The sequence below is a fragment of the Chroicocephalus ridibundus genome, chromosome 3, assembly GCF_963924245.1.
Source record: "Chroicocephalus ridibundus chromosome 3, bChrRid1.1, whole genome shotgun sequence".
NCBI classification, from domain to species: domain Eukaryota; kingdom Metazoa; phylum Chordata; class Aves; order Charadriiformes; family Laridae; genus Chroicocephalus; species Chroicocephalus ridibundus.
Genome location: NC_086286.1, coordinates 124,995,757 through 125,020,569, shown reverse-complemented (window position 1 = coordinate 125,020,569; position 24,813 = coordinate 124,995,757). Strand labels below are relative to the sequence as shown.

The 24,813-nt window shown below is 41.9% G+C and overlaps 1 protein-coding gene across 12 annotated transcripts in view; it reads left to right on the top strand.

Annotated features, from left to right (window-relative positions):
• Positions 1-24,813, top strand: part of PKHD1 (PKHD1 ciliary IPT domain containing fibrocystin/polyductin) — a 279,614-nt gene that overhangs the window by 152,541 nt on the left and 102,260 nt on the right. For all 12 annotated transcript variants that reach the window (XR_010070475.1, XR_010070473.1, XM_063330663.1 and 9 more), the window contains 5 exons: positions 1,737-1,914; positions 2,429-2,624; positions 10,945-11,010; positions 12,674-12,793; positions 21,753-21,890. Coding sequence is in view for 10 of the 12 variants with exons in the window: in XM_063330663.1 (XP_063186733.1) it covers positions 1,737-1,914; positions 2,429-2,624; positions 10,945-11,010; positions 12,674-12,793; positions 21,753-21,890 (698 nt within the window). In the remaining 2 variants the exon portion in view is untranslated. The remainder of the gene's footprint in view (positions 1-1,736; positions 1,915-2,428; positions 2,625-10,944; positions 11,011-12,673; positions 12,794-21,752; positions 21,891-24,813) is intronic.

Genomic DNA, 24,813 nt, shown 5'->3' with positions numbered 1-24,813 from the left:
TCATTTGCAGTTGTGTAGCTGCAACCCCAGTTTTCTTACAAGCATGCCCAGTGTTGGCCTGGCCAAGGATGGGAGATGCTTGATGTGGTGATGGAGGTTTTGGATATGTCCATCGGAGCTCCTCCTGTATCTTTAGTGACATAGCCAGCCCTACATCAATCCCTTTGCAAGACAATAGGGATCATCCTCAGGGTGGGGAATTATATCTACCAGTTGCTATGGAAAGGAGTGCCACAACGAGATGCATCACATTCTCAGGCAAGCTTAGGCAGTCCATGCATGGGTGTGCAGTAAGGGGACAGGGAGGAGATTCTTAGGCTATGGTTTATTCTTACTGAGTTTTGATACCAAAATGCAATTTCTAATGTGGAAGTCTTGTCACCCAAATTCATTCTGGTCATGGAGAAACATCACCTCCAGGGAATATTTTAGCCCACCTCACACCTGACATCCTCTGGAGGAGCTTGATATTCCTTGTTGCCTCTAGGAGAGGAGACCTCCCCAGTCCTGTTTCAGAAGTAAAGCAGTAACACAGTGTAGCTGACCAGAGCATAGTTTCAAGTATGATTTCCATCAGTTTCAAGAGCCGTTGTAGGAATGCAAGATGCTGAGGACTGGAGGTAAGGTCTTTGTTTTGAAGAGGCGGCTTATGGTCAGGTGTCCCTGATCAATCGGACATGAAGAGACAATGGACGTTCAATGGTTGAACATCAGAAGGGTTATCTGCATTTCAGCTTTATCTTTTCCTTCATGTCGTTTGTTGCCTTCAACAAAGCAGTTCCTGAAATCAGAGTATTCTGTGTCTCTGGACTTTACCTTACACAGCCTTCCACACTGGGTAAACTGACAATCATAGCAGTAAGAGGTTATTCTGGACAGATGCCCAAATAATCAAGATCAGTTTAGTGTAATTTGAAACAAGTCTATGTGCAGGAAAAAACAAAGCCTGCCCCTGGAGAGGAAGTCAAGGTGGATGGTTATACCCCCTTCATCCCAGCTTCACTGTTTTATTTCCTAGTTTTAGTAGAGGAAAGTCTCCAGAGGCCTTAAATCTAAAGAGTTCATGCCCACTCATGATATCATTACTACCTATCTGTTCAGTGGGTTTTTTTAGTCTGGCTAGATCGGACAGAAATTGGGAGTGCAAAGTTCTAGAGAAAAAGGGGTTTAAGTTCTTATTTGGATGCTCAGAGGAACTGTTGCACTAAAAGTTCACCCATTTTGCGAAGGCTTTCATCAGTCTGCAGCACCCCGGGGTTCATACTGCATGCTGACCTGGGTACTGAGCAGCTTTTTGAGTTACACAGGATTTTCGCACCTTCAGCCTTGATGAAATATTTCACTGCTCAAATGTGAGTGAGAAAAACTCAGAAAACTCTACCAAACCATTTAGTGAAGAGTAAGATCCTAAAAGTTGACTCTGAAGCTCACGAGTCTGGTGGATGGGGAAATAGCCTGAGAGTGAAGAAGTTGGTACCCTCACTCTTACCATTGCTCTGCTTTGGCACAAGCTTTGTTCCTCTGTGCTTTTATTTGCCTTTCTTCCTTTCTTTCTTTTTTTACGGCACTTCAGACAGATATTGTTTCTTACCATATTTGTGAAGAACTACACAAAAGAAGTCACATTCTGAGAGAGAGACAGCATATACTATTGTAATTCAAATAAAACCAGAACTGTGAAGGTTGCAAAATGACAGAGTTCAGTGAAAAAAAAAGATCATTTTTTTTTCCTCCAGAAAAGATGCTCCAGACATTCCCTATAATTTAACTGTGACTGACAGTAGGAATAAGACATCCACAGTCAATTACGTCCCTGATACCTTATCAAACCTGTATGGCTGGATGGTTCTCCTCTTGGATAAAGAGACTCATACGTTGACATTTGACAACCCTTTGGTCAGCCAACAGCTCCAGGTAACACGGGAATTTTTTATAATTTCAAAATTATATTTGGAAGAGATAATCATGCTTTCATCTTTCTGGGAGAGCACAGAGAGGAAAAATAGTGTTAAGTGCACTGAGAAAATATCTGTGTATTTATAGGCAAGGCTTAGATATGACGACCTAGTCCCTGAAGCTCTCAATAGTAACTTGGAGCAGGAAGATGATTTTGGGCATCCTAGAAGAAAGTTCAGTGTGGTGCTTAGGAATCAACAAAATTTGTACTACCTTAAGACATACTGAAGCATGGTTTTCGGAAGACATTGTCTCTCTGCACTTTTTAAAGGTGATGAGGGGAGTTGATTTTGTCTGCATTCACCATTGCCTTCTGCTCAATTTTACATCTCTCTTCCATGTTTCCAATACACATTTTGCAAAAGAATATGTTGCCCGTGAGGAGCACCACCCTCTTTATCCCTTTATACTGCACTCCGTGGAGCTCTAATCACAGACACAAGCACATTTATTTTGGTTCCCTCTTCTCTAGTATTCAGTGACATTTACCAGCTTCACAACTGGGAATTACTTGCTGGTGGAACACAAGGATATTCCTGCCCATCCTGAGGTTGTGGTGTCCTGCGGGACAAGGACTGGACAGTCACTTCAATCGCTGCCTTCATATGGACATCATAGGAGCTGTGACTGGTATCTTGACAGCAGACTGAGGAAGCTAACCTACTTGGGTAAGTGCAATACGAGGGACGCAAAGTACCTTTTTGTTCAAGAATGGTGGCAGACCTGATGTCTTTTTAATTTAAACACCCAAACTACATAAGGCCTTAGACACAAGGCTATATTCCAACAGCCTTTCAGTAAGTGAAAGGTCCTTCAAAAAGATCAAATAGGTAAATGCACGCACATTGGATCCCTCTCTATCAGATCTATCTGATACCTGACCTATCAACAGAAAAAATGTGTCATAAATAGTGGGTGATGTGACATCAGTTGAATTTGAATTGGTGTTTTGGAGAGAAAAAGGCATTAAACTCCACTAATGATCTCTGTTGTCAGCTGGTCCCATATCATATGTATCATTAATAAATCATGTGCAATCTATCAGGGCTGAACCCACTGAAGACAGTAAGACTACTGGGCAAGAATTTTTCCTATGACTGTAAACTTCCAGGGATAGAATCATACAATCATATAATGGTTCGGGTTGGAAGGGACCTTAAAGATCATCTAGTTCCAACCCCCCTGCCACGGGCAGGGACACCTCCCACTAGATCAGGTTGCTCAGAGCCCTGTCCAGCCTGGCCTTAAAAACTTCCAGGGATGGGGCTTCCACCACCTCTCTGGACAACCTGTTCCAGTGTCTCCCCACCCTCATGGTGAAGAACTCCTTTCTAACGTCCAGTCTGAATCACCCCATCTCTAGTTTTAATCCATTCCCTCTAGCCCTACCATTACCTGACATCCTAGAAAGTCCCTCACCAGCTTTCTTGGAGGCCCCCTTAAGATACTGGTAGGCCACTAGAAGGTCTCCTTGGATGTCATAGACATTGAGTACTTGGATGTCATAGACATTTGAGTACATTGGCTTTGTACACTAGGTCATGAAGTGTGGCAGTCATTTTTAAAAGAAATTCAGACATTTACTGATAATTATTCAAGCTTCATTTATTCTTTTAAATTTGGGACATTTTCCGCAATTCCCATTCTCAAGCAAATGATTTTATACGGGTCTAAGTTCTATATGTAAAAAGGAAAGTAATGATTGTTGCCATTATTAATAGTAGGGAAGCTAAAGTATAAAGATGCCGATTTTCACAGTAACAGAAAATTTTGTCCATCAGTTTTAATGAATTTCTTTTGATTTGTATTGATGAGATGACATAATGGAATGAACAACTAGAAAAAACAGTGGAACAGTAGAGAGGAAAACACATCTGGAATGAGGGCAGGTAATCCACTGAGCTTAGTCTGACAGCAATGAAAACCATCCAATGTACATTTGAGGAGATATGGGGAAACCCATACCTTAAACTCAGTCTGAGGACCACGCTTGCTGCATCCACCTCTGGTCCTGCGGCCAACTGGCATTGCACAGCTTGTGTCCACACAACTTAACATTTTACCTCTCAAAACAGGCTGGATGCACCCAGGCTTCAAATTAGGAAAGATCCCTGTCCTGTACTAACTCACAAACCGTAATGGTCGCCACCTGGGAGAGAACATTGGTCTGAGCAAAAGCTGTGCCAGGAACTCAGCCAGTGATCTAGCCATGTAGATTTTTGGGGTCCAGCTCTTAGTTCCATTTCCTGGCTCTTTTTAGATATAGTATAGTTATAGATTGGCTGGTTGAGCCTAAGCCTTGCCCAAGATTATGCCAGGTATCTACTGAAAGAAGAAATATGTTTTTATTATTTCAGTTTACTAACAGTGTAAATTTGTTCTTTCAAATATAAAAGTCAACTGATTTTCAATTCGCACATCCTGAATTGCACTTTCATAAATAGGACAGCATGGGAAATCTCAGAAGATGACACCTATATCTTGGCCTTTTACTGTTATTGAAAATAGAGGAGACGACAGTCTTGGGAAGGCTGGGACCAAGTGATCTGGCTGGCCTATCTCACTCTTGCATCATAGATACTTTCTTGTCCTTCTCTTGTCTTCCTTTCATCCTCATTTTTATTATATGAAGAGCTCATTGTTGTTTCTCATTTTAATACAGAGAGAAATAATCATCCAGAGTATATGAGGGGAAATTTATGAAAACACCTAACATGTATAATTCATGCTGTGAACATTTTCAGCAAGGACATTTATAGCAGCGAGATCAATAATTCAGTGTCAGGTACCTAATATCTAATGCTGTTGGTAGGGTAAAAGTCTGAAACAAAGCAAGCAGATTCCTAGCCCTGGTGTGCCATTTAATTTCTCCCCTAATCTCCGCTGTGCAGGCTGAAAGGGTGAGGATAATTAGCCATCAGAGCAGACTCATGGCATGGGGTGGACTTTCCATCACTCAGAGTCCTTAGATGATGCTTGGCCGTCTTTTCAGAGAAATATGCTCCAGCTCTACGAGAAGCTATTAGAAACCTCATGAGGCGAGATTCACGCTCTGTAGGAGGTCAGAGAAGGCTGCCACAATAGTCCCTTCTGGCCCTAAAAACCCACCAGTCCATGTACCAATCCGGAGAGGACAACTCTTGAAGGTCTGGCCTTCAGAAAGCGTTCCTGCCTAAGTCTGCAAGCTGTTTTTTTTTTTATTTATTTATTGTTTATTTACATTTAACTATATGAAATAATTAGGCAACTAATTAATCCCATTTACAAGCTTTGTCGGATTCTTCAGCTGTCAGTCATGCCTGAGCCCGGGGCCGGCGTTGAGTCTCAGCTTCCTCCTTCATCTGACTTGGTCTCCATGGCTACAGGCTGCATCTGCTGACACCCCACTCTCTATTTACTGCTTAATTAAGAATTTCACGCTCAGCCCTTATCTGCTGCTAAGAACAAGAACACACTGTTAAGAAACTCCAAATTTAGGCTGCTGCACAAGGAAAGCCTTTCTTGTCGTCCTGACTGCGTGGAGCCTCTTTAACTACCCTCTTGGCAACTGCGCTGCCACCCTTCAATCAAAAATCATTAAATGGGGCAGAGATAATGAGCATGTAACATATCAAAAGGAGGATGTTTGCTCGGGCTAAGGAGGAAAAGCTGTAAGGGCCTATAAGCAGCCGCCACTTCAAAGGGAGAAGGGGCTGATAAAGAGTCATTTGTTCCTGTTTGACTTATGTAAAAGGTCTGGTATGTCGGAGTCCCGTCTCGCAGACGCGGGTCCCCCTCTCTCGGTGCTCGTGTGTCAGCAGTCGGGCAGCTGGGCGCAAACAGCATCAGCCCAAGCATATAATCACTTGACTCCGTGCTGACAATGGGCACTTGTAGGGGGTGGCGGAGGGAGGGCTGGGGGACAATGGGAAGACAATTATTGCAGCTGCTCGGGAGGGCCATAATTCTTCCTGCAGAAAGTCGCCGGCTCTTGCAGGGCGGAGGGGAGAGCTCGAGCGTATTAGTCATCCTCCGACTTTTGGAAGCACTTTGCCGCGCCGGTGGGGTTTCGACAGCTGCTGGTGTACCGCCTCTTTCCAATAATTGTACATTCTGGCAGGGGTCAACTTACTTTTGACCCTCTGCTTTTGTGCCCATCAGAAAGCCTTTTAGGGCAAACGGTGGGGAAGTGGCAGGGGTGCATTACATCCAAAATTAACGTCGGTAAATACATATCAGATGCCAGCTCATTCACAAGCAGGCTCCTGAATTCACACAGCCTTTTGCTCACGCCTGCATAGCGGGGAAAGCAGGGAGAAGGGGAGGGAAAACCCCACGACTGAGAAGATATTGTTATTCAAAAGAAGAGGGCAGCTGAATGAAGCCACCTTGGCCAGCAGTTTGCATCAGGCTCAGGCTTTCTCCATGCCCCCTTCCATCCAAAAATGCCTGGCGTCATGCAAGTGTTTGTTTATCTTTGGGGGAGAAAAAAGGCCTGTCTAACACAAAGGCAAGAAAATATACCGTATGGAGGGGATTAAAGGAGTTAAGTTGCCCTGATGCTTTGCATGCTAGCAGTTTTGTAAATTAGGCTTGGGCATGGGACAATGCAGGGGATGCTGAATGGAGAGAAATAATTGTAATAAAGAATGCTTCTGCTATGTAGGCTGCCTACGCAATGATCCTGTTAACAAAGGTACTTGCTGCTATCTACCTACATGAAACCCAGTTAACTAACCCATAAGTCCCTTTGAAAATAATCTTTTCAGACCATTTTAAAGGAATCGGTATTGAAGGACAGATAACCCTATGTCCTGGCTGGATGTTGGGTGAAGGGGAGATAAGGAAGCTTCAAGCATCCAGTGCCAGTCATTTCTACATCAGCAGCTTTGTTTTGACATTATTCGGTCTTAGTAGCATCATCCTGATTTTCTCTGGCTAACCCCACATCTTGAGAGAAGGGTTCCTCAGAGGTCACCGATTTTTGAAATTGCTGTGTGGGTCCCTGAAACACTGGTGGGTTGGGGCTCAACCATGTTTCAGGAATCTGGTCTTAACATGACGTGACCACGCTGAATCAAAAAAAGCTTATCTTAAGAAGGGAAGTGGAAAGAAACGTCACACTGCGACATCTGGGATATTTTTAGGAGAAATATCCTCTGTAAATTACGATAATAACATTATGAGCTTTTTAAGTCTGTTACAAATACGAGCATATGGTGCCACAGCGTGGCACTGCTCCTTGGTTAAGGTCTCTGGGCAATACTGGAATGGGCTAAAAACTAGAGAGATGTTGTTTCTTTTTTGTTCACTTTTGAAACGTTTAAACCATTTTCTTTTGGAATGAAACAAAGCGTTGGCTTGCTTCATCTCCAGACTTCTCTTGGCTTTTTTCTAAAATTGAAGTGCTGGACACAAACATTATTGAAAACATCACTGAAAGGATTATCAAACCTTTTACTTACCCCAAATACATTTTTCAGTAGACACAACTTTTGTGGAGATGGGTCATCCTGCTGACTTTGCTCAAGCTACTCATGTGTGAGTTGTTAGGACGGCCTGCGGCTCAACCTCATATTACTGCTGTGTCAGAAGCAGGTTTAGAGTTTCCATAGTTCTTCAAAAAAATAATTTGATTACACTTATTGTCTTCTCTAAATTCCTAAGAAATGATCTCACTTCCATTACACTCTGTGGGTTTCTCTAATTACTTTGCATAGGAGAAAAAAAAAGGCTCTTGAGAATGTTTGTTTCTAATTTTAAAATATAGAAAATAAATAGACAAAGATATTTTCTGCAGCCTTATTGCTTAGGGGTAAAGGAGAATCCTAGGTGAAAGACCGAAAGAATGGAGTTAATTTGTTGCAGAGGACTGGTTGTACAGGCATGCCTTTTCTTCCATCTAGATAAAATTGACCCTCTATCAGTTTTTGCAGAAGGTCAGTTGACCAGACGTGGACTGCTCAGTGGCCTCCATGCAACGAAATGTCGGTTCTTAGCAGAAAGGTGCCCTTTGTGATGGCCACAAAAAGAAAAATTAACCTTTTTCCTGGCAGATGAGCTCCTGTCCTTCTGGCACGGCAGTAGAGAGGCCAGAAAATGTAGCAGTTACAGAAATAAGATGATGAAATGCCCTTAAAATCCTGTCAGAGATGGTCTTTTGACTATGTGATCTCTGCAGGAGGATTTTCATGCCTTCACCTCTCTCTCTGCAAATGTTAATCTGCTGTAAGCAATAATCTGTGTCCATTAGCCCCATTTTTTTTTTTATTTGTTATTTTACATTTCCTCACTGCCATATCTCCATGATATCATATTTCTGGGTGCCTTCTGTAACAGATCCTGGTAGAGGATGAGAAAATATTCTATCCCAGGTTATCCAGTTTCTAGAGGTGTGTCTCACCGTCTTGTTGATTGCGCTGTCTAAAAGTTTTGATTTTCCTGTGATGTATGTTAGCCCAATTGATGTTAAATAGCATGGAGTTTCTTGTTATTTGTAAGTCAGGCTATTGGAGCCATTTATCCTAGTTTCAGCCCTTCCTAATATCCACAGGCAAAATTCCCCGTCACTGCAAAGCTGATAAAAGACTAAGTTGCTCCTCCTTCATGTTCACTCAAGGAGCCCTGAACCAGAAGAAAGTTACCAAGAGTATTGTCATGAAGGCCTGTATTTATGATTCACAGCCCAAACATCCAGGAAGAGCTGTAATAAGACAGAAAATTGATGAGCCTTATAAAGGTTTTATACAACTAAACCCTGGAGCCTTATAACTACATTTAGGGAAGAGTCACCTTAATTCAATGTTTAGTAATGACGTCCTTCGTCTGTATTGCCTATATCTCTTCCTGTCCTGTACAGAAACAATGATAACTTACTCTGCAGCAAAACCAAACAACCAGAAGGACTACGTCACTGTAGTCTTGATTATTCCCAAGGCCCATATCTCTCCTGTCTTGATCAGGGTTTTAGGCATATTTGTGGGAAATGGCAACAAAATACTATTGATTCATGACTGTTGCACTTTACACCCCATTGACATAAATAAATGTGCAAGTTGCAAGGCTATGGAGAATTCAGCCCCCGATTCCTGCATTCGTGTGGAAGGTATAAATGACTTATAATGGGTTAGATTGTCATGCTCTGTGGCTGGATGTCAATTCAAATCTGAGAAACTTTATCCTTGCCCTGAATCAGGACATGACTGTACTAAGTGTTAATGGTTCCTTTCTTCACTGTGTAAGGGGACTAAACCCCTTTATGAGGCCTATATAGCATATTGATCAAGTTTTATGTTCCCTCAGGATTTAATCAGAACAGCTTTTCTCTGAACAATACAAGCACCCTTAATTAAACAATTGCACAGTAGTGCCTGCAAAATTAAGCTAAAACCCAACAAATCTGACAATATATATTTATTGAAAAACGGGTACTGTCAGGGCTTGGTTCTCCCATTTTTCTTAAGACTGATGTAGCACCTTTGACTCTGATTTGCCCTGTTATGAGAGGAGAAGGAAGGCCACCATAAACATGAAAGTGTCCATAGAAGAGTATTGTCTAAAAGCCACATGAACTCTGTGTCAAAGACTTTAAATTGGCAGCTTCAGGTCATTCTTTCTCCTCAAAGGCTCACCTGTGGCCTCCCAAAGGCACAATGCTGTTCAGTTTGAGCTCTATGTGATGATTTGGGGCAGATCGGTTTGACTGATATATGGATGAGATCACAGCTACCGTTGGGAGACAAGGTGTCACTGAAGAACAGGACTGAGGCACCTGATTACTAATTAATCAGATATGAGAAAAACCTCATGGAATCAGTTTCTATTTAATTATGGAAGCCTCATTTGGCATAGGAGCATATGCTAGTAACTCAATCGAGTGCTTTCAACTGACATCAAATAGTAATTATCAGAAAGAATCAAGTTTTTTGATTATTCATACTAATTTATTGAACACTTAAAATTAATGAACCTCAGTTATTTTAAATTTGCTCTGTTGCACTGGGAGAAAAGGAGGGAGGTAGGAAAGACGGTTCTCACAATTTAAAAGTACAGAGACTTGTTTAAAGATAAAATAAGTAAATTACAATATGGCATGAAATCCCATCGGTGGCTTGATACACACGTAGGAAAGTTCTCGGTATGTTCTGGAACTGAGGAAAGTTCTGACAATGGCTTCATTTATACAATTCTCCTACCACCAAAAAAATCTTCCGATGACATTTTAGGGTCAACATAAGGGGTTGTTGGGCAGTGGACAGGAGATTTATGTTTGTCAGAGTGTTTCTATTTTAACCTAGGGTTGTTCCAGTCTAGTGACTGAAAGGAAGTGCCTTTATATGCCACTGGAGATGAAGAGGAGGTAGTCTTTTAGCTGGGTCTGAAGCATTTTCTCCTGCTCCTCTTAGTTTGATTTGCATTATCCTGGCCCTTCTCCTGCTGACAATATACTGGCACAAAGGTTACAACTGTGATAATTGCTTCTGACCTCTTTTCACAGCAGAGAACACAGGGTCCCTGTCTTCAGTCTATAAAGTCTGACTAATTAAAGCACCTCTTTGAGATACCAGATTCAAGGGGGAGAAAAAAATCAAAACCAAACTGCAAAACAAAAGCTTTAATTTGCTGTTTGAGCCAGTTAATACATTATGCATTCAATGGTGTAATATCGCTTGTGTTAGTGGAACTGCTGTGGATTTATAGTGGGATAAATTAGATTCATGTTCCAGCCTAGAATTTCTGATTGTGGAATGTTTTCTTTTAGCTGTTTCTAATGAGTTATCTTGAGACCCTCCGCATCTGTAAATTAAAATGTGTTTGTTTAATCCTTTCTCAAAGTACGAAAAAGACAAAAATGTTTAGAAAGTATGTATAGTTGCTCCTTTTTTTTTTGTTAGAAATGTAAAATGTTGTCAGAAAATCACATATAGCAATTGATTGACTATGATTTTTTTGTTGTTGTAGTTAATTTGAAAGGTCTTGCTATAACTCCCTGTAACTCTCTCTGTTCAGTTGCAGGATCTGACTTAATTCAGGTCACTCTGAGAGAGAAGGAAAGAGTGGCTTTACCTATCCCAGGTGCGTCACACCATTTCTTTTTTACTACTTTTTCAGAAACAGATTGCTATTTTTCACTTCAATATTTTTTACATCTATCAACCCAACAGGCGTTCTTGGCATTCATTTAAGCGTTTCATTGAGCCATATCTACCATTGCTCATGATAAATGTGTGATTCCATAGCACAGAAGACTATAAACTTTTGTTAAGAAATACCATAGCAGATCAGAAAGGTCACGGGGAATGTAAGACTACAGTGTATTTTAGTGCTCCACAGTGATCTTAGTGTAATAGTGTGATATTACTGCGCAGTTACATGTCGAATCAGACAGAAAAATATATCAGAGACAAGGCAGACATCCAAAGTTTGGTCTTAGTTACATAGCTGCCTTGCTGCGTGTTAACAACAATAATAATTTATGTGGCAATAGGGTTTAGAGACCTTTTTGCAGAGTGATTCCCCCTGAATAAACAAGTAATGTAAAGACAGACCCAGACCTAAGGAACTCCACCTGGGTTTCATTTCTCTGCATTTCCCTGTGCTGGTAACGGAGGGTTTTTCTACTCCACAGTGTTTCTGAGGCAGGGTCTAGCCCCCCAAACTTAGGCATGAGCTTGCCCTTGTTTTCAATACCTAATGAAGCCCTCCTAAAGAAAATAAATGCCAGAATTTCCTTTAGAGTGGTAGGACAGAGGTAGGTGCTCGTAGAAGCCTCCAGAGGGAGGCCCTGCCTGCATTAGTTCAGGGCTTACTAAGCTTAGTGGACTGGATTTCCCCCAGACACTTTCCTGCCTCTCTTGGTGGCAGAGCAAACTTAGGCAATTAATTTATGAAGACTGGCTCATTAGCTGTCTAAAATACAAGCGCAAGTTAAGCACCTACATTTTGTGAATTTAATTCCTCCTGGTATTTTCCTAAGGCTCAAAAGTTTCCTTTTGGATTGAGCTGAAAAATAAATCTTTGGGGAGTGAGCAGGAGTGGCCGCATATCTCAATCAAGCTGCTTTTCCAAGGCAGGTCTTAATTACCCCTTGCAATGGGATGTCTCCTGCTTTTCTGAGGGCTATCAGGAGGCTTGTGAGAGTTGATCACTCCTTTTTTAAAATCTTTCATACTTTTGGGAAAGTATGGAAATTCCCATACCTTTGGAATTTGGGCTGCTTCCCAGAGCACTGCGGGAGAAAAACTGCGTGAGAAGAGTTGGCACTTCCTGGTAGGGTTAGTTACCATTTTGATCATCTGATTTTGCCACCAAGCACAGGTGACTGGCTTGTATTTTCATTTGTTCTTCTTAATTTTGTATTCAAAGTGCTCAAAGCTTTGTGTGGTGTAAATAAAAATAATGAAGTAGTTGCTTGTGAAGCATATTCACAAGGCGTAACATAAGCTAAGCATGACAAACCTCAAGATTTGCTTTGCTTTTGATGGATCCTAAAGAATTTGAATCTGTTTTTTCAGTTATCTCCCTGCCCTTTAACTTTGAAAACATGGTCCTGGGAGACATCTCTTTTTCCCATTGGGCAACCTCCTTATAGCATGGAAGATAACAAAGAGCAGTTGGTGTTGCTTCATCAGTGACAAAAGGAGGGTGTTAATGCCACAGACGCTTGACTATCAAAGAAATGGTAATTCTTCCAGCTACTGAAAATGATAATTCTGCCTTTGTATGTCCTGTTTTGTAGTTCCTTCTGATGCTGTCTTGAAATGGTCGCACCCAGAGACATGGAATGGTGTGGAAAAAGGCTGGGGTGGATCCAGCCACAGCATCCCAGGCCCTGGGGAAGACGTCATCATCTTACCTAGTAAGGAAAAGGAAGGAAAGGTGTTTAATTTCTGTAGGGGTGCTGGAGTCTGTCTGCATTACAATATGTATTTGTGTTGCAACACAGGCTCCTTGGCACTAGTGTCCATTCTAGTGTGTGCAGGACACCACATTTGTTCCTTGTCACATTAAAATCTTAGTTATAGTACAAAAGTGTGATTTTTTTGGAACAAAATGATCATTTTTTTCCATTTACACATGCACACAAACACACACACACATATTAACCCATACTAATATTCAAGCTTAATTATATTCAGGGACTTTATTTCCAGAGCAGAGAATTTGGAAGACCCAAAATCACAGCTCACAGAGAGCTCATCTCGTAACCCATCTCTGTGTTTTGTGCAGGGATCATGTTTTACTTTTCCACCATTATAGCACCTTCCATTTTATTTTTCTGTTGTGATTCCCATTTTCAGTGATAATCTCTCAATCCATTTGTGGGTCCTTTCCAACTGAAATAGCCTGTTCTCATTGTGATCTTTCAGTACTTAAACGGGGCCTGCAGGAAAGATGGGGATAAACTTTTTAGCAGGGCCTGTTGTGATCGGACGAGGGGTAATGGCTTTAAACTAAAAGAGGAAAGATTTAGACTAGACATGAGGAAGAAATATTTTACACTGAGGGTGGTGAAACCCTGGCCCAGGTGCGCAGAGAGGTGGTCATTGCCCCATCCCTGGAAACATTCCAGGTGAGGTATGGGGCTCTGAGCAAACTGATCTAGTTGAAGATGTTCCTGTCCATGGCAGGTGGCTGGACTAGTTGACCTTTAAAGGTCCTTTCCCACTCAAACTATTCTATTCTATTCTATTCTATTCTATTCTATTCTATTCTATTCTATTCTATTCTATTCTATTCTATTCTATTCTATTCTATTCTATTCTATTCCATTCCATTCCATTCCATTCCCTTCATTTGCCATGGATCCCCCCCTAGAAGTTTTAGCCTATGTCTGTATTGCAACCTCAGACTAGAGTTATATTTAAATCCCAGCTCAGTTTACAACATTATTGCATGAACAACCTTCTGAATTCCAGTAAAAACATTAGTCAACTTGCAATTAAATCTGGAGAAAAAAACTTGTGATAACCTTTTTACCTAATAGCTGACCCAGCTCTGATCAGGAAGTTGGACTAGATGATCTCCTGAAGTCCCTTCCAGACATAATTATTGTATGACCTCATGAATACTCTGCAGTATGTATTTGATATAATCTGGGACCTGGTGCTGAATCCTCTTCAGATAAGTCTCTTTGGTTACCACAGCTCAACTTCTGGATGTGGGGATAACAGTGTTCCATGCCTCTTACTCTTCCACCTGGTTTTGCTTTATGAAGTTTTTGTGGAAGGAAGTTTCTGTTGCTTTGTGTTGGCGTTTGGCCATGGAGCCTCAGTCATGGTTAAGATTTCTCTATCCTCTGTTATTAAAAGTTAAATATATACATATATATGTGTATATATATATATATAAAATTTCAGGTTACATTAAGAATTATGTTCAACTTTCAGTGGATATTCACTTTAATCTTCTGTTTTCTGACTAACGTTAACAAAACCCATGTAGCGTGAAATAATATTTTGCTTCACTTTTTGGGTTGAACTTAGATTAAAATTAAGAGTATATAATTTCCATTTTCTGATAAGGTCCCTATTTCCTATCAAACAGGCACAATGTGGGTTTTTTTTCAGTTCTGCCATCTCACTAGCTATAATGCATAAATGTGTTTAAAAGTTTGTAAGTTCAGAAGCCAAAGAAGGTACAGAAATGTCCCTCCAGACATTTGCTTATCTCCTGTAGGTCCTGTGTCCTCTGTGCATCTAAGGTAATAGTAATCACATATGTTTAGACATCTTAACCTGTTCCTCGTCATTACAGTTAGCAGAGCTGGAAGAGTTACAAGCTGACCAAATGTGCGTATCTGATGTGAATTGAGTTGTTCTTCACTGTTGGTATTATGTAGAGCTCCAGGGCTTAAGTCACTTGCTTATATAAAGATATCTATTGTTGTTTGAAGCACTCCAGGAGCATCCTGCCTAGCCAGGTGAAACCTAGATGGTCACAGGTATCCCCTATGTTATATTTGCCAGTCCGGTGTGAGGTCTCAAATATCCAAGGGCATTTCAGATTGTACTAAAGGCCACTTTACTACAGTGGGAGCTTACACACCTAACTCCCTTCAGATAGCTCAGCTCAGGTGCCATAAATTGAGGCCTGAACTTCTTTTCTCCAGACAACATTCAGGATCACCTGAGATATGACCCTTACTTGCACTTAATGCATGTTGTCTGAACTATGATGTGAAGGTTTACATCTATTTCCCTTGACAGTGTAAGTACCACTAACATCCATGTAAATATCTTGGCAGTGGGAAGCAGTACCATAAAAAGAGATTGAGCTCCAGTCTCCAAAGTCCACGTGCAGCACCCAGAACAATGGACTTGCTTTCCCCTTCCAACAAATTACTCGAGCCGTGCCACTGGTATTTCATGTTGAACATGTGTCTGCTAACCATTCAGAAACAAGTGTCCTTTCTAGCCTGTGTTCCCTGGTTCCTACTGCACTCTCACCTCCATTATATCCATTAAGGACCTGGGGGTGCTGGTGGACGGCCAGCTTAACATGAGCCAGCAATGTGCCCAGGTGGCCAAGAAGGCCAACAGCATTCTGGCTTGTATCAGGAATAGCACGGCCAGCAGGAATAGGGAAGTGATGGTGCCTCTGTACTCGGCACTGGTGAGGCCTCACCTCGAGTGCTGTGTTCAGGTCTGGGCCCCGCTGTACAAGGGGGACATTGAAGTGCTGGAGCATGTCCAGAGGAGAGCTACCAGGCTGGTGAGGGGTCTGGAGACCAGGGCATATGAGGAGAGGCTGAGGGAGCTGGGCATGTTTAGCTTGGAGAAGAGGAGGCTGAGGGGAGGCCTCATTGCCTGCTACAACTCCCTGAAAGGAGGGTGGAGAGAGGTGGGGGTTGGCCTCTTCTCCCAGGGGAATAATGACAGGACCAGAGGAAATGGTCTGAAGCTGCGGGCAGGGGAGGTTTAGGTTAGATATGAGGAAGAATTCCTTTACTGAAAGAGTGGTCAGGCACTGGCACAGCCTGCCCAGTGAGGTGGTTGAGTGACCATCCCTAGAGGTATTTAAGAAAGGTCTAGATGTGGCACTTCAGGGCATGCTCTAGTGGCAGAGATTGTAGGTTGTTTGGTTGGGCTCGGTGATCTTAAGGGTCCTTTCCAACCATTCTGTGATTCTGTGATCTGACCCCTTATTCAGGCATTAAACACTGGGGCATTTCTCATGTGCTTTGCTCTCTTTCATATCATTTTGCTATTGCTGGATTTTTTATGCCATTGTGTATTTTGTCCTTCATAGCTCTTTGAGAACCAGGCCAGAGACAACACCAGATCATCTGTTTCCATTTCTTGTGTATCACATTATAACCATTTCACCAATATCAGACTGTGGTTGTCAAAAGACCAAATCATTTCGGTCTTCAAAACGATACGTCAGATGCAGATATGAAGAGGCACAAGGGTGCCGCTGGTAGCTAGGGCCCATGCACTGACAGTGTGTTAATTATGTGGAGTATGCTCAGAATCTTACAATCTACACAGAAGCAGAAAATAAGAAATATATGTATTTTTTTAAATAACACACTTGGCTAAGGATTTGGACTTTTGTTATTTAGATGAAAGAGTGGAAACTGGATGATGAGGGCTGTGATGGTCCTCTGGTGCATTGCAAACTCACCTATGCATACAACTCCTCTGTGCTCCCTGCAAAAGTGAGTGTAATCCTCTTGATTAAATAATTTATTTTAGCTGCAATGTGCGATATTGACCATGGCCTTTGTCACATAGCACAAGGCCCTTCATGACTAAGCTATGCCTGAAGCGTTGCACGTTGCTGCCCCCAACCCAGCCCAACTGATCTAGTTCTGGGACTGGAAACAATACCGCTGCATCAGCATGCTGGTATACCAGAACTAATTAGCTCTCCGGAGAGGCAAAGCTCATTAGCTCAGGCCTGGCGCTGTGCAGCATGACCGCATAGCCTTTGGGGTCAGAACTAACATCTCCCAAATTTAGAGCAGTGATGGTTTGGTCAGTTTAACCAGGGAATGTCTGCACTGTGCTGAAGAATGTGGTATAGGGTTTCTCTCTAGCATACTGGTGCCTACGGGTTGGGAGGCAACAGGATAAGGGTTGGGCTATTAGCCATGATCTGTGTTTTACCATGGACAGGAATATTCTCTGAGGAACTGAGTGGCCAGGACAATAAAGGTTGCCCAAAACCAGAATGCAAGTTGTTGCATGAGCAGGATGAGACCCTGGGAGTTCCCAGTTCTGAATCACCGTGTTCAGCTGCTCAGAGCTCTTCAGAGGAGCTTTACTGAACAGCAAAACCACAACGAAATACTTAATGGTTGAAAGAAAAATGGAAGAGGCAAATGCTATGTGAAAATGTACTACCTGCTTGGACGGGTAGAGAGCCATACTCTGTGACTGCCTTGTTCCTATCTCTTAGCAATAAAGATCTCTTAGCTCCCATCACTAGAGACGAGACGTGTATTTAGTTGGTGAGCAGAAACTATTCTCCTGCCCAGTGCTTTTCTGGAACTATCCTTCAATTTTAGCGCAAGAACATGAACACAAGCATGAACACAAACTGTCCATCACCTAATCTATTTTGAGAGAGAACTGCTCTATTGCATGCCTGTCTTTTCTGATCGAACTCCCTCTACTTTCTTTTTACCCTCCGTCTTCATTCTTGCTCTCTTGGAGGTGTTGAAACACTTATTAGCAGTGGGAGTTAACAGAGTGCAGGGTCTTAAATTGGAGTCATAGGCATCATTGGTGTAATAAGGGCCCTGGGTGTTCTGCTCAAATTAAGCCACCTAATGTAGTTAGGCAAGACGAATTTTCAGTCCATTTGTCATACCTTGCTTTGCTGCCACAAGTGTATACGTGAGTTTCCAGTTGCAAGAAAGTCAACCCCTTGCTTGGGTCCAAAATCTGAAATAAAATTGACGGTTTCAAAATTTATGTTTTATCGTGGCATTTTATGGATGTTTCCCTTCCCATTTGCACTGGCTTGTGCACATCCTGCTAAACTCAGAATGACTCCAGGTAGCTAAAGAAAAGTGAGACTGTTCTCATGAGAACAAACATTCTGCAAACCACCCAAACTTTGTGCTGCTGTACACCCCAAAATAAGTTTTTGTGATGCATCTCTGCATCTCTGTCTCACTCTCCACTGCCTTTTAGTCACTTATAATTCTCTTCTGGGAGCCATCCATAATGATTTTCAGATTGAAAGCCAAGCCACGGGCCTGCTTCTTTATGCTGTGCATTACTGGGTAAGTCCTTTCAGCCCCCAACCAACAGTTTTAGAGTCTTATAAAAACAAATAATAGATGTTTAGTGCTCATTTCTAGAGTGAAGAAGTGCAGGAGAACTTTGGTCTGAGCTTGACGCTGTGTTGAAATCTCTGAATGAATGTGGATTCCCAGAGTTCACCGAAGAGCTTGGGCACTGCCTAAACTGAGCTAAAAAATTAAGCAAAATTACATCACTAGGGCTGCCTCAAGGGCTGCACTCAGGAAACTCTGAAAAGCTAGAAAACTCTGGAAAGCTAGAAAAGCTAGAAAACTCTATTAGCAAAGTGTTCATATTAAAAAAAACCCCAGGATTTTGTGCCGCTGCTTGGTGTTTGCTTCACATTCAGAACATGCTTTTAGGAGGGCTTGGAAATTCGCATTGTGTACTAAGTTATTCCATTTTTTGGCCCTGTTTTGAAAGCATTAGTGAAACTTCAGGAGTTCATAGACTTCTTTGTGCAAGGGTGAATTTCCCTTGCAACAGCGGTGGATCCCTCACGTTAAAATGCTATGAGTCCCTAGTAGATATGTGTTTTCCAACCCCAGCTGGAAAGATTTAGCTCAGGCCACAACAACTTGTGCTTTTATCTCTGGAGGTTCGTCTTCCAGAGCCACAACCATCCCACAAGGACCTGTCATATTCGTCAGGCTTCAGCAATGACACCACCTTGTAAAACAAGTCTGGTGAGTTTAGTCATGACATTCTGGCGGCCAGCAGTGGCATTAGCTTCTCAAGCCCGCAGATTTTCAGGGCTTTGGTTTATGGCTTTCAGTGTGACACGATCCTGACACAGCCTGCTCTGGGTGGAAGAAGAACATGTTATAATTCCGGGCGATGGAATGCTGTTTTGAAGGGTATTGATATGATATCATGTAGCCTCTGGCAATTTCTCTCTTTTCTCTTTTTTTTTCTCCTTTTTTTTTTTTTTTCCAGTGGTGGAATTCACTCTGTTATTCATTTTCTGATTTTGATTTTCTTTGAACTTTTTCTGTTTGAAGAGATGAATGCTGGAGCACTGTATCTCATATAATAGCTCTTCTGTTGTGCCTGATTTCCATTCAATGGCATGCTATGGTGTTTTATATAGCAATGTGGTTGATCAAAGGCATTTTGTGTCATTGCTGGAGTCATTAGCGACTTCTCAGCATTGTACATCTGAACATTAAGACTGTGGCATACCTGTGAGCTTTTGTCTGAGGAAAGTATATGTATAATGAAACATAGCCCTGTTTTCAGGCTCGAACTATGGTTTGCTGGAAGTGGTTGCTTGTTATTATATGAATGTTTTAATGGTAGAAAAACAACTGCAGTTTGTCTTTCTCTGAAGGTAAATCCCTTGAGCTCAGTGACCTAAAGTTTATGATTTTAACCCCTTAGTCATCATCTCCCTCTACTACATAAATGAGTGTATTCTGTAAGAACTGTGTAAAGAGGTCTCCTTTGAATCTGTTTGCTTTTCTCCTCAAGTGTGGAAGGACTTTTTTTCCTCAAAGGAGCGTTCTGTTGTTTCTATAGAGCAACATTTCACCCTCTGAGGACTTCACACTCCAATCATCACACCCCAGAGTGATATTCTTTTAAACTGAGGAAACTATAGGTTTGCAGAAATATCTCTGAATGGGGGAATTTCTCACTCTTGTGTTTCAAAGCTCACATACGTGATGCTACAGTTACAGAGCAGTCAGCATTTTCTCTATAAAACCTTTTTTAGAAAGACGTGCAACTCAGCAAAAATATCTGTTCTAGACTGAAACTTGACATATAAATGGTATGCCTAGGAGCACTTCTTCTTTTCCTTGTAAAAATGTTTCGGTCTGTGTTTGATGAATATACTTATGGCCTTTGTCAACTGCAGCTTTTTGCCACATTCTTGAGCTGTGATTTCACAAACTAGATTCTCCTTCTGTCTGAGAGATATCATTTTAACAACATCTTCCCCGTTATTCTCTTCTTTCTGTTTCATATCCTCACATACTGTGCCTTCACTTCTCAGCTCTGCAGGGCATAGGACTATACCTGTCCTGTAAAGAGATTATAGACAGGAGTTTCTTCATGCCTGTAAAAATGTATCAAGTACTAACAGTATGAGATTTAGGGGAAAAAAGAAAAAAATATTTCACTTGCTCTGTAGAGACTTATTACATCTGAATGCTGTGAAAATTTTGCATGCTTGAAAGACGCTTCAGCCTGAGGATGCAGAGAATTTCTTTTGAGATGGGGTGTTCAGAGTAACCTTGGGTTGCTGCAGTACTTGGTGTGGTCCTTGAGAACAGAGGTTCTGGGCTTTCGGTGTGTCCCTTGCTGACATCCAGAGAGAAAGAAATAAAAAGAAATAAAAAAATAAAAAATGGGAAAGGAAGAAGTGGGAAGATTGAGTTACAGGGATAGAGTAGGAACGTGTATGTAGAAGTTTTTTCTCCCTTGAAGCTGTGAAACTCCAGGACTGCAAAACCAAGGAGTCAAAAGCTAATGAAATGCTAATATTAAGGAAGTCTATTCATAGTTTTTTCAGTCCACTCCCAAGAGTACTTTGTGTAGTTTTTGATTACATTTCCTGCAAACATGATTTGGAAGAATTGTCTGACTCAAGCCATTTAGCACAAAGGTTTAAGAATTCTTTGTCCCCTGTTTTTGGGACACTCCCTGTGCTACTTGTTGCATGACCATTTGTGTCTTCATTGAAAGCAGTTGCCAATGGCTATAGGCAGAAACAAAACTGTGAAATACCTGATCCAGTTCCCAGGACTCTTCATGGTTCTTCCTATGTTCCACAGCAAAACTGTTCAAGTTTCATGTCTCATGTTTCAAGCATTCTCACCACTCTGTCAAAATCCATTGGAAAGTATTTTTGCTCCTTAATCTCTCATGTTTTGTATGTCTGCGCCTTGCAATAAATGCATATCAGATCAACAAAAGTCACAGCAAATCTCTGTGTAGGATTTGGCAGCGTTGATAAGATCCCCCCTCAGCTGTCTATTTTCCAGACTAAAAAGACCCAAGTCCCTCAGCCTTTCTTCATAAGAGAGATGTTCCACTCCTCTAATCGTCTTTGTAGCCCTTTTCTGTACCTTCTCCAGCAGTTCCCTGTCCTTCTTGAACTGGGGAGCCCAGAACTGGACACAGTGCTCCAGGTGAGGCCTCACCAAGGCAGAGTAGAGGGGGAGGATGACCTCCCTCGGCCTGCTGGCCACACTCTTCTTGATGCACCCCAGGATGCCGTTGGCCTTCTTGGCCATGAGGGCACATTGCTGGCTCATGGTCATCCTGTTGTCCACCAGGACTCCCAGGTCTCTTTCCACAGAGCTGCTCTCCAGCAGGTCGGCCCCCAGCCTGTCCTGGTGCATGGGGTTATTCCTCCCCAGGTGCAGCACCCTACACTTGCCCCTATTGAATTTCATAAGGTTTCTCTCCGCCCAACTCTCCAACCTGTCCAGGTCTCACTGAATGGCAGCACAGCCTTCCAGTGTGTCAGCCATGCCTCCCAGTTTTATACATATTTTCGCATGTAGAGTTGGTAGGCTGCTATCACTCTGAACAACCCTCTGCTTTGTTTCTCAGACAGGACCATCCTGGTGGACATGGCGCTTCCCCCTCTGCGAGGTCTCTACATCCTGGGGACCCTCGAGTTCCCCAGCAACTCCAGCAACGTCCTGAGTGCAGCCTGTATCGTGGTGATGGGGGGTACGCTGAAAGTGGGTAAGCGAGCAGCCTGTCTTCTGGATGCCTGGGGTTTATTTCTGCTTTTGACAGAGAAAGTGGGAAAAAAGACTGTATAGTGTTACTGTAAACATGCTGGCCATTGTAATGCCACATAGCTATCTGGGTATCTGCAATGTGGACACCCAGGATCCATGTTAAGCCCAATGATTATCCACTGCAGCTAATTACCCATTCATTTAATAGCAATATATTACAAACACTGCTACCCTCATCCCACTCAAGTCAGTGGCAAAACTCTTGATTTCATTGTGGCTGAGACTTTAACTGATATGTGTCAAAACCCTCCCTACTTCATGTGGGGTTTTATGAGGTGGTAATTCCTCAGGGCAGGATCTACCTTAGAGTTCAGGCAGTGCCTGGTGTCTGTGGGCATTAGCAAGGCACTTTCTAGGTAGCATAGAAGTATTTAAAGCCAACATAAACAGAGTCATGGAGAATCCCCAGAGTGCCTGGAAATCCTGCAGGGGCATGAAACTGGCACAGCTGAATTCAGCACATTTTTTCCTCTCATTCCTCTTCCCAGATGAGCACCAGGACTTCAGTGAGGTACCACCTTCCCCCTACCTCTAGTGGTTTCAGAGTCCCCAATGTCACTGGGGCTGTTCCACATTATTTGCAATGGATAGGATTGGTGTTTTTCCACACAGAAGTAATTACTCACATAATTCCTTTTAAATATCAAGGTTCCTAAAGCCAGGCATTGTATTTACTTACAGGAATCCTTAGGATGCTGGGATCACATTGTTGATCACCACTTGACCTTTCTCAAGATTGGTTTCATGAACTTTAAAAAGAGAATTTGTTTGTGTAATCACCTCCTGAGGAAGTCTGCTCCAATATTTGTTTGTTGTCAATCTCAAGGGACTGTTTAGTTAATACAGTACTGGCCAAAAGAGTTATTTTGCTGCCTTGTGTTTTTATTTGGAAGAAGGGGTTTGAAAGCCTAATCTGGGAGGTTAATATATATACTTATAAGAGTCTCAATCATTTCTTACTTTTGTAGTTTAAATATGGTTCCATATTGGCTTTAAGAAAAAGCATGTGTTCATTGCTAAAAACACTTATTAAAAAACATTGAGGCACTTCTTTGCTGCACAAACACCCCTCCAGCACATCTGCGAGTAGTAATGATATTAAAAGCCAAACAGGTATTTGCAGCTGTTGAATCGTAGTCCAGCATCTTCTGGAGAGGTATCCCTGCTCTATATTCAGCTGTGAGATGATAGGTGGGTAGAGGCTCTGCAAGTTTCCCACATCTTATACTGGCTTCTATGCTTGCTTTTTTTTCCCCCTTCCTCTTTCTCTTCCCATGTGTTCGAAGCCTAAAGGTAACTTCTTGGAGCCCATCTGTCCAATCCTGACTGTTCCATGCCTGAAGGAAGGTTTTGAAACCCATCTGTCCAATTCTACCACACCCTAAAGAAATCCTGACACAAAATAGATAATGAGACAGTTTAGTAAACAGATTTAATAGATGTGGACATCAGCATTCAGCATTGCCTGAGCGGGATCTGAGGATGACATCACGTGAGCCAAATCCCCAGGTCCTCCCTGTTGTGTAATTTCTTCATGCCCTTTTTTCAGCATTGCAATCTTCGGTCACGTGCCGTTGCTTCTAATTCAGTGGCCTCAGCCACAAGACTTTTTGGGAGAGGCTGAGTATTTTGTTCGCTTAAACTGCTAGAGAACAATGATAAGTTCTACAAACAAATCTTGGACTTTGGTGCCCCTCAGAGTACCTGAAATCTTATCTGCAGGGAAAAAATAAAGTCAGATGATTGAAACAAAACTAATGTACATAGGAACTGAGTGATGATGAGAAATATGTAACACAGGGAAAAAAAAATCAGTGTAAATTTGTAGTTTATGAAACATCAACCAGAACCTAATTAATTTTATTAAAACAATAATTTGCAGGGAAACTGGGATGAGAAAATACAGTGAGGAAGATCAGAATTCTTGGAGGACCTTTGTTCTTGGAGGGTTTGCCATCACTTTCTTTTTCAATGTATGATCACAATACAGCGTGAATTATAATCAACAGGATCATTGGAAGATGTGAGATGATTAAATCTCTGTAAAGGGCTTCAAGAACTCTGTCAGAGCCTTCAGACAAGCCAGAAGTAAAATGTATGGATCTATCCATGCAGTAATTTCTCCAGGTGTTCCTAGCCCTTCAGTGCTGTTGGATCCAGGAGGATTTTCTGATTACTTCTTCTCTAGTAGTCCTAGCTCATGGATAGGGAGCTTCTCTCTTTCACTTAAACTTTCATAGTCTCTTTATTCATGGTGATATTCACAATAGCATTTTAGAAACACCATTTATTTCTACCTCCCTGTGTTGTCATGCTGTAAAAAAATTAGCTGTTTTTCCAGTTTACAGAAGGAGAGTTTTATGTTCAGAGAATGAAGTGATTTGCTAAATATCATTAGATATATCATATATCAGAATGAGTAAGGAGATGTTGAGCTCAACATCTCAGAATTGGGGTTTTTTTCGGTTCTTTGCTAGGTGGTTCCATTCATTTTAACTCATAAGTCCACATTAAAGCACAGATGATGTGTGCAGAAAATGCCCTGTTCCACGGTGGAACAAAGCCCTCAGCTCCTGATACGGCTGCAAAAAATGCTGAAGTTCATTTTGCACAAATTGATCCATTGGTCTCATCCTGAAATCCACTGTACTCGGCTGCTCTTTGCTGGCAGGCTATTTTTGCTTTTTATAGTAGAACTTGCTAAGTAATTATCCAGATAGGATTTCTCTTTTTACTCTCAACTTGTCACGTTCTTTCTTTTTGCATATCTCGTGATAGCTGCTTGTCAGTCATGTCACTCATTTGAGGCAAGAAGCCTAAGGTCATCATTAGCTCATGGCTTGATCGTCTGGAGATGAAACCCC